The sequence below is a fragment of the Aquarana catesbeiana genome, linkage group LG06, assembly GCF_042186555.1.
Source record: "Aquarana catesbeiana isolate 2022-GZ linkage group LG06, ASM4218655v1, whole genome shotgun sequence".
Classification (NCBI taxonomy): Eukaryota; Metazoa; Chordata; class Amphibia; order Anura; family Ranidae; genus Aquarana; species Aquarana catesbeiana.
Genome location: NC_133329.1, coordinates 264108811 through 264119266, shown reverse-complemented (window position 1 = coordinate 264119266; position 10456 = coordinate 264108811). Strand labels below are relative to the sequence as shown.

Below are 10456 nucleotides of genomic sequence, written 5' to 3'. Positions count from 1 at the left end.
ATATTTGTATACTAGATACTAATCTATAAAAATTAGAACTGTTAAAACCAAACTGTAGAATTTGTCTGAACTGATTGTGCTCTAGCTGGGTTTTGCCATCTGAATTGCACCAGTTTTAAAGTGCTGGCATTTCCAGTGTCCCCAAGTGATTTCCCAATCTGCTACCAAGGTAACAATAGAAACAATTCCTTTTAACAATGAAGAGCAGTGAGGAGTATGAGAGATGTTCAGATGGTGCAGGCTAGCAACCAGTGCAGCAAAGACAACACAAACAGTGTAAGCAATAGGCGGGTCTGAGAGCACAGTACAGAAATCTTCAACACTTCTATAAAACTTTGTCTTCTGACCTAAATATAAATCATTGGACAATTCTGGACAATTGCTGTGGATCTGTAAGAAAGCATTCCATCAAAATCAGCTTCTAGCTCAAAGCAGAGGAATGTGAGTGTGGTGGGGGCTGCTGGGATTGGAGGTCTCAGGAGAACTCGGCCATGAAAGATGTCAACTCTCTCCTTGCTGAGCCGAGGGAATGCCAAGGTGATCAAAACTACCCAAGAGAGGATAGAAATCTGCTATGAACCGCAGGTAAGAAAACTATTACTTATATTATCTGACTTTTTTTTATTTTACTTTGCACAGTTAGTATTGTATTACTATATAACAAGTGTCACCAACTTGAAATTCAATAATTTATGAATGTCCCACAAAAGGCCAATCCACCCAAAATTAGTAATTCATTTTGGAAAGAAACTGACGGGTACTTCAAATCTCCAGCATAGAAAACAGTTCAGCCTACTCACCCCCTCAATATGCTTGTTCCATCCCCTGTAATAGGACTGGGAAGCAACATCGGTGTGCTCCATCGCAAAACAAAATTAACCACTTCAATACTGGCACTTTCACCCCTTCCTGCCCAAGCCAATTTTCAACTTTCAGCGGTGTCACACTTTGAATGACAATTGCGCGGTCATGCAACATTGTACCCAAATTACATTTTTGATCAATTTTTTAGACAGATAGAGATGTCTTTTGGTGATATTTATTCACCACTGGAGGTTTTTTATTTGCTAAATAAATGAAAAAGGCAGAAAATTTTAGTTTCTGTTATAAAATTAAGAATAGGAAAAAATAAGGAATTTTTGCGCTGATAAAGGCTACACTGATGGGTGCTGATAAGGCTGTATTAATGAGGTGGCACTGATGGGCACTGATTAGCTGCACTGATGGGTACTGATGAGGAGGCACTGACGAGGCTGCACTGGTGAGGCATTACTGATGGGCACTGATGAGGCTAGCTACACTAATGAGGTGGCACTGATCGGCACTGATGAGGTGGGGCTGATGGGTACTGATAAAATTATGGAAATGTGGCGCTCGCAAATGTTATTAACATGTGTGACTAAGTGTAGATGAGTGCAGATGTGAATATATAAAGCAAAAAACATATAAACTTATATAAAGCAAAAAACATATAAATAAAGTCCAAATAAATGTGCTGAATGTTCTGACTTGCAATGGAAAAAAACTTTTGAAGTGCAATGGACCACAGGGTTTAACGCCCTGTAGGCTGGCAAAACATGTTGACGTATTTCCGGTGGCACTGGCGTCATTTCCTGCTCCTTGGAATGCACTTCCTGGTTTCTGGAACGCACGCTGTGAGCAGAGTTCAGATCCATCTCTAATCCCTTTACATGCCTGTTTTTATCAACTATTTTGTAAGTACCCATTTGTATATGGAATAAATCCCTTTTCAAACAGTACTTTTCACTATTGGTTCCATTTTTTTATCCTTTTTGGTGCCTGGTGATTCTGCTGAGAAATTCCAACAAGAAATCCTTTGATCCGATGTGCACAACACCACTCCTGAGCTTCTCTGGATACCATCACATAAGCCTGAAGTGACCCCCAGACTACAAAAATGGGGGTCATCGCCATTTGGTGAGTGGGGACACATGTGGGGGTAGCATTTCTGCACCTGAAAAGTCCTGGAGCATCTGTGGTCCATAGCACTTCAAAAGTTTTTTCTATTGCGGATCAGAACATTCAGCACATTTATTTGGACTTTATTTATATGTTTTTTGCTTTATAAATATTTATATGTTTTTTGCTTTATATATTCACATCTGCACTCATCTACACTTAGTCACACATGTTAATAACATTAGCGAGCGCCACATTTCCATAATTTTACTTTTCTAGTTAGTAGCACTTTGTGTGTGGCAGCTGCTTTATTTTTTTCTTTCACTGTTTTTTCACCATTCAGCGCGAGTTTAAATTTTATATTATTCATGATGGGTACTGATAAGCTTGCACTGATGGACACTGATGAGGAGGCACTTACGAGGTTCCACTGATGAGAAATTTTTGATGGGCACTGATAGGCGGCACTGATGGGCACGGTGATCAGCTGTGTCCTAAACAAACAGTGGTCACAGAGCATGCCCTATTCGCACCCCAGGGGGTTTGGGAGGCACGCGTGTGGGAGGACATTGATGGGTGTTCTCCTAGAACTGGAGGCCCGCACTGTAGCTGTCTCTCTGCTATAGCACGGGTGGTAATTACTTAACTAAACAAGGTATGATCAGTGCCTCCATAACAGGGTAAAATCAACATTTTTAAAGTTGATCAAAAACATCAGACAATGCAAGAAAGTACTGCATAATATACAGATAACGTGTTTCAACCCAAAGGTCTTTTTCAAATCTGATCTCCACCCTGTATCCCCACTGGAAGATTTGCCCTATCTTCCTGTTCTGATGTCAACCCAAAATTTGGGACTTTCTTTTACTTTCTTTTTTATGATAATGGTAAACAGGGCAAACAGAGATGGTAAATCTCCTTAAAGCGGTAGTAAAATCAGATCATTCTACCACAAATTACAAATAGGGTAATACATGTAGTTAGTGTGAAGCAATGCGCCGCATAGGGAAGGTAAATAGAACGCTTCCTATCTGATAAAATAATCATTTTTTCAAAGCTCTTACTCATTTGCAGTCGCTCTTACTCATTTTTTTTATTTCCGCCCTTACTCCCTCTCCATGGCCATAATCCCGCACATGCGCAGTACTTCCCAAGCCTAGCCTTGTTTTCATTACAGTTTTACCATGACAACCAAGTTCAGCGAATCAGAGCTGACCTGCTTCTGAATAGGGAAGTAGTAGGATCACGGGCCTGACGCCGAGCAAAGGAAATTACATTACAGCCCCGACATGTAAACACCATTGTTCCAGAAAAATGGGACTAAGAGCGCATGCCCTGGTGATATCATTACTCAGAAAATGAAGGGTTGTACTGAAAGGAAGGTAGTAGGAAGCCATTCACACAGAGCATCCATAGAATAGAATGGGTTTCCTACTGCTTTAATGAGGGCACAGACAGCAGTAAAAACCTGACAAAAGTTCTAATCCCTCTCTACTCTATCCAAAGCTAAAATAAAAATTGCCTTTGGTTAAATTTTAAGCTCCGATGTCAATGCCTAAAATAGCTCCCATTCAGTTTTTATAAGTTCTTTTCATGTTAGTTTTGCAATTAGTCCAGTTATCTTCAAACTTGATTTCCCAGCCATACAAGGAATGAATTCAAGAGCATTTAATAGCTCCTTCTTCAATACATTTTTCAGCACATCCAGGACCTTTTAAAATTAAAAATAAAAGAAGAGTATGAGGCATCTTGGATTCTTGCAAAAGGCTTAATCGGGTGCTTTACCTTGTCAAATGTAAAGGTTTTGACCCAGAAGACAACTCCTTGGGAATCAGCCATCAGTGTGCCTGCTACTCATTCCTTTCACCAACACATCCTGGAACTCCGAACTGTCAGTCATCATACCACCTGGATTCACATATTCTTATCAACCTCAGGGCCGTTTTTTTCACTGGGCACGCTGGGCAGTTGCCCGGGGGCCCCACTTGTCTGGAGGGCCCCATCCAGGGCCGATCCTCAGCGCTGCAATCTGCTGCTTAAGTTGACTGACTGCACTGGTTGTTCACTTGCTAGAATCGCCGGCTGCCCGGAGCCTAGCTAGCAACCAGTGACATCAGTCAGAGGCCGCGGCCACCCCAGCATTCATAGCGCGCCGCGGCAGCCCCAGCAGTTAGAGAACAAGCACCGCCCACCTCTGCCATGTTCTTCAGACAGTGTGGAGAGGGAGCGGAGCAGAAGGACGGCCCTTGATAGCTGGCGCTGCCTTGCTGCTGTGAGTGACACACTGTACTGCACCAGGCCCGCGGCCTCAAGTAAGTTTAACACTGTCTACTTAAGTAAGTTCAAGTTGTGCATCAAACACAGCCACTGTCTGTGCCTCTCAAAAGCTGCCACTGTGCCCATCAAACACAGCCACTGTGCCCATCAAACACAGCCACTGTGCCCATCAAAGCTGCCACTGTGCCCATCAAAGCTGCCACTGTGCCCTTCAAATGCAGCCACTGTGCCCATCAAAGCTGCCACTGTGCCCATTAAATGCAGCCACTGTGCCCATTAAACTCAGTCACTGTGCCCATTAAACGCAGCCACTGTGCCCATTAAACGCAGCCACTGTGCCCATCAAAAGCTGCCACTGTGCCCATTAAAAGCTGCCACTGTGCCCATCAAACGCAGCCACTGTGCCCATCAAACACTGCCACTGTGCCCATCAAACTCGTGTTATATTGTCCAAAAGTTGTGTTAATGTTTAAACACAGATTTTGTTGGAAGTACCAATAAATATAGCCTTATTGATCATTTGCATTTTTATTCTCGTGCGTGATTGTGTAGACAGGGCCCCAGTGCACTGTATTGCCCGGGGGCCTATAATGCTCTTAAGATGGCCCTGATCAACCTATTTGGCAGTGCCAGCAACAGCATTAAGTAGGCAAACTAAAGAAAAGACCAGGTCATAGAGTCCTTACTAATCAATCTTTAGTTTCAGCTTTCCTTTTTTATGCTGAGCAAATAACTGACCAGTTCTTCTGTTGGTGATTTAGCTTCTTATTTGACCTCTTGTTCACTGCCTAGTTCACTCATTCTGTAAAGCACCTGGTGTACCTAAGATTCTGTGCCCCATGGATTCAAGGTTACCCACTGGTTTTGACATTCTCATAATGACTACCTATCCTTGTTACTATATTTTTAAAAAGCCACCATAATATGCATAAATATTTTACTTACCTTTATGGTCTAAAATAAACATACTATATAACATTATAGTAATTTAAATGTTAATATTGGAAAGCCAGCATGTTCCATGGTACTACCAGCAGTTAAGCTGGCAATGTCATCCAAATATCTGTTGATGTTTCTAATGGATATTCTATCCAATGACTTGATAAATGACCACTGTTATGTTCACACGTTTGGAAAGGGCTGTACCAAGTGAATATGTTTTTACTTTGGAAATGAGATTGATCCAGGGTGCTTACAGGGACAGATGGAGCTTGTAGGCTGTACATTGTTATCAGCATGTACAAAGTGTGATTAATGAGATGAAAAAACGTGTTCCATTTACTGTCGGGATTTGTGTCTGAAAGCTCGGCAACCCTTCTCTAACACTTGATAAATCTATTCTGGAGCACTTTGGCGGACAGACTGCTAGCATACAAGAAGTGGTGTTTGTCAAAAGGCAGTTCAAATGAAAGTTTTTTTAAAAGTTGAAAGCTGATTTTCATGTCTGGAACCCAAACGAAAGAATGCCCCTAACCTATTTCTACAAAAAGGGTGCCCTGCTAAAAATTTAGTAATTATTAAATAATGGCTTCTATTTTTTTTTAGCTATCATTCACTGGCTAGTGATAGCAAAATGAAATTATTTTTGCTTGACTTTTGACTTTGATCTTGAAATGTATGCTGGATGGGCTATGGGAATTGGCATTTACAGGCTAAAGCCAGGCAGGCCGTAGTTTTGTGTTTAGGTTTGTGAAGGGAAGTAATACAGTTTTTTCAGTGAGTAGTTATTATTGCAAAGGATACATGAAGTTAAATTTTAAAGCCAGTGGCGGCTGGTGCTCAATTTTGTTAGTGGGGGGCGGTCCACGGCCCCCGCCCAGCTAGCCACCCCCCCAGCCATCCAACCACCCCCCACCCCCCGGTGCTCGATCAATCGCCGCTTTGTTCGCCCGTTGCCCACTAAGCCCCCCCGCCTGCCTTGCACTTACCCCATCCAGGTCGCAGCTTCGACAGCTTCCCCCCCGCGTCTCCTCCCGAGTCCCGACAGTTGCTTCCCCTCCTGGCCAATCAGGACTTAGGACTGGCGGCCAATTGGGTCTTAGACATTCAGGTCTCTCAGGACCCACTTCCTAATTGGCTGGGAGAAGAAACAGGAAGACATTAGCAAATATTAATTCTCTCTGCATCCCAAGCCCACCCTTTTTAAAGCCAATTTAGAGCCTCGGGCTATAATCATGTGGTTAAAAAAAAATTTGAAATCTATGCATACAGCACCCTGCATGTAGATTAGGGGCCTGGTGCATCGATTAGGGGGACGGCGCCACTGTTTAAAGCTAAACTCCAGTCAAACAGTTAAATACGCAGATTAAATACATATACAGTATATGGGCTGTTTTATTTGCTAATGAATTGAGATTTCTGTTTATCCAGTTCTGAGATTTATACAATCAAATACACAAAGTGCAGCGCTAGAAACATCCAACATATATTACATATACATGTGAAAAATGTGTATTATAATAAATATGTAAATAGTGTACTAAATACACATGTAGGAAAAGTGAATAAGGCAACATACAAATGTGAAAAAAAACCAGCAATGAAAACCAGCAATAAATAATCAAAGTGTCTGTAGTGAAATATGGAACAGCAAATAGTAGAAGTCCTTATGGTGAAAGGTAAAGGGGTATCTTCTCCAACAGGGGGGCACCAGTAGACACTGGAAGGTGTGTAGATACTCAAATGGAAAGGAGACAGCGGATACCAAGGCAAACAGATGTTGAATGGAAGTAAATGGATACCCTTACCAGATCCGTAGGACGCACATACCGTATAGTAGTGCGTCAAATAGGCATGGGGATGAACTCCCATGATGTCAAGCCGGACGGTGTCCTGTGGGCTACGAGCACCGGTGGAAGGTGGTAGTTGCAGGCAGAGGTTGGACAACTGCTGCGCACGTTCTCCGATTACAGAGCGGAATGATCCAGAGGGGCGATTCAGTATGGAGCCGTGGAAAAAGAAAAAAAGAAGCTCCACATGGTGTAGGTCAAAAATGGGATTTATTGGATAAACACCATATACGATTAAAAGTGATCACAAACAGGATAAAAAATGGTATTGTGGGAAGCTGAAAATGCTAGCCCTACGCGTTTCGACTGAACAGTCTTCAACAGGGGCATAAAGCAGCCTCCCCACATTGCTCTTATTTATAGACAGTACAAAAACTTTTAAATTGGCCAGATCCGCCCCCATCATGGCGGAACCGGAAGTAGAAACTCAGTGAGTACATAAAAACCTATATGCAACATACGCAATCATAACCCCACAGCATGAGAGCTAAAGATAGTGTGAAAGACAATAACCACTCATAGCATAATAAAAGACACAGCTGAAAGCCTCAGGGAACTCTAAAATTAATGCATCTCCCGAGCGGCTTGCGTTCCAAGCCTTGTGTACCTGAAGGAAGGAGGAGATGACAGGAAATCACCAATAACCCACTGGTGTCTCATCGACTCGCCCACAGGAGGCCTGCGTTCCAAGCCTCATATGCGTCGAAGAGACAATCCAGCGTGAATGCCGACGTCATCTCAGCACTAGGAGGAAACGGTGCGTCATGACCAATCAACTGCTGGTGTCTCATCGGCTCACCCACAGGAGGCTTGCGTTCCAAGCCTCGTATGCGTCGAAGAGACAATCCAGTGAAATTGCTGTCATCGCCACACCGGGAGAGGATGGTGTGCCATGACCAATCGGCAGCTGGTGTTAGGTCGACTCCCACACAGGAGGCTTGCATTCCAAGCCTCATGTGTGTGGAGAAGACAAACCAGCCCAGGCACCCTCGTTACCCTACCAAGCGCCTAGTAATTGGTCTCACCCTCCGGGCTGGACGGCCAGACCACGCCCCACTGTGTTCAGCGCCGATGTATAGACACAGCACGGGACATAGAGGGCAATGATACAGCAGGCTGTCACACAATATCCCGTCCTGGCATGTAAAAACAAAATACAACAGCATGAAAAATAAAAATACCTAAGCATAGTACCTGAAATGTAAAATATCTGTGCCACCAAAAAACCTTTATAGGGACAGCAGGGTAATACACGCCCAAGCCTCCATAGTGAGCGCAAGGCAACGCCACAGTGCTGTCATAAAGGGGAAGACACAACAAAACCGAGGTGTGGATAAAACTGGTGCTAAACTCCCAAAGGTACAATAGCATTCACACCGGATAGCCAATAACATACACACCGGATGGCCAGTGGGTGTGAACACCCTCATGTAAGGCCACCCACCCAAAGGGAGGGCACCAGAGATCCTGTCCCCCTCAAACCTATGAAAAACTGGAAATCAACGGCAACCAAAACCTCCAATGATATGAGGTTAAGGTAACATCACTCCTCACAAAAAGAGAAATAAGGAAAAAAATGAAAAAGTAATAGAACAGTATAGACTAATGGAGGTGTGTCACGGCTTAAGCAAACGAGAAGAGGTGCACATCACGCACGGCTAATGAAGCAATTTATGTCCCAATCTACATTCATGCCGTACCGCGAGTAGCACCTCAATTCGTAAATCCAATAAGTCTCGAGCCGTGACACACCCCTGAGGCGGGACTCACCCCTCCAATGCGGGACGAAATTGTCAATAATCAAGAAAGAAGTGCCTGTAGGGTCCCTGTCATGACACTCCAGGTAGTGACGAGGGATGCTATGCTTAATACAGCCCTTTTTAATTTTCGCAGTGTGTTCATTCACCCTAGTAGAGAAGGCTCTAGTTGTGCGTCTGACATATTGCCTCTTACACGGGCAAGTAATAAGATAAACAACATGTCAGGTAGCGCACGTGGTGAAGTGTTTCATGTTATAGCCCCTAGAAGTGACTGTAGAATGGAAAGTCACGGTTTTGCGTCTCCCACACATTGAGATTTATACAACCCTGCGCCACAGCACAACACTGTGTGGCAAGACAGGATACTTGTTTTCTTGCTTTGACAGTTAGGATATACTAAAGCTGATGGTTCCCAGATTCAAACCATGTATGGGCAGGTTGAATGTACCCAAGCAATTGATTGACCAACTTGGGTACAACCAGCCTGTCAGATTTTACATGCAATTATCGCTAGCAGCTCTTATAGACACTAGCAATAATCGCTGTGTTCTCCTGGCGGGGACAGCTTCCTTCTGCAGTTGCAGAAAAAATCGCCCTGTCTATGGCTGACCTTACAGGTCCCTCCCCCAGCCTGTGAATGGAAAGTGAAAGGAGATGTAGCAGACGGATTGGGGGAGATTTATTAAAACTGGTGCATACAGAATCTACAGAATCTGGTGCAGCTGTGCATAGTAACCAATCAGCTTCTAACTTCATCTTGTTAAATGAAGCTTTGACAATAAAACCTGGAAGCTGATTCTGTGTGCAGCAGTTTTTCTAAATCTCCCCCTATTGGCTAATTTCTGTCACTCTGCTTTCCCTTTACCTTTCAGTAATCCTTTATCCCTTTTAGCAATACAGAACAACTGACTGGCTCCTTGTGCTGCCCCTCGGTCTCACAGCCTGAGTGCTGCTATACATGGGATTTTAAGAGGCTGATACCAAGTCAATCATAGGTATTTACACAGCTTATGTTTAAAAAAAACAACTTTTGATTATGTATCATTGAATACAGACCTGTATTATTTTGGTTGTTTTATATATGCCTCAAATTCATCTTTGATGTTACCAACACATTTTACATGCTAGGCTGCTATATTTTAGTAAGTGTATTTAATATACAAATTTGAAGCTTTCCACCCTGGTTGCTAATTGTATTTTAATTTGTGCAGTTAGCATCTAACTAAAAGGATAAACTAATTGAGTTAGGCTACTTAGAGCATATATTGTTTATGAATCAGTAGAGTATAATCTGGCATTTGGTGTGGGTAATATCAGTAAGGTAAAGTCACTGTCTGATTTCTTGCCAGTTATACCAGGTGTTTGTGCATACAGGCATGCATGCCTTATTGCAACCTGTGCATGTGTCCAGGCATCTTCACATTTGCCCACCCATCTGTGTAGCAACACATCCATGCCCATCCATCTGTGCATAAACGCCAGTTAACTTTTGGCTAGCCTTTAGGAAGGCTCCACGAACATTGCTGTCATGGACAGTATACTGTGGCATGTTGAGCCCAAATCCTACTTAGGCTGGCTATCCAAACACAAAGGCATGTGTGCCTTATGGAAATTTGTGAATACTTTTTTTTTTTTTTTCAACAAAGAGTTTTTATAAAACAAAAGTGCATACATGTATTGTAAGGCATATATATGGTTGCATTTACAGAG

At 43.0% G+C, this 10456-nt stretch overlaps 1 protein-coding gene across 4 annotated transcripts in view; it reads left to right on the top strand.

Moving 5' to 3' along the window:
• Nucleotides 1-231: 231 nt before the first annotated feature.
• Nucleotides 232-10456, top strand: part of KIAA2012 (KIAA2012 ortholog) — a 313387-nt gene continuing 303162 nt past the window's right edge. For all 4 annotated transcript variants that reach the window (XM_073633290.1, XM_073633291.1, XM_073633292.1 and 1 more), the window contains exon 1: nt 232-585. In XM_073633290.1, coding sequence (XP_073489391.1) covers nt 499-585 — 87 coding nt within the window. In that variant the 5' untranslated portion in view covers nt 232-498. The remainder of the gene's footprint in view (nt 586-10456) is intronic.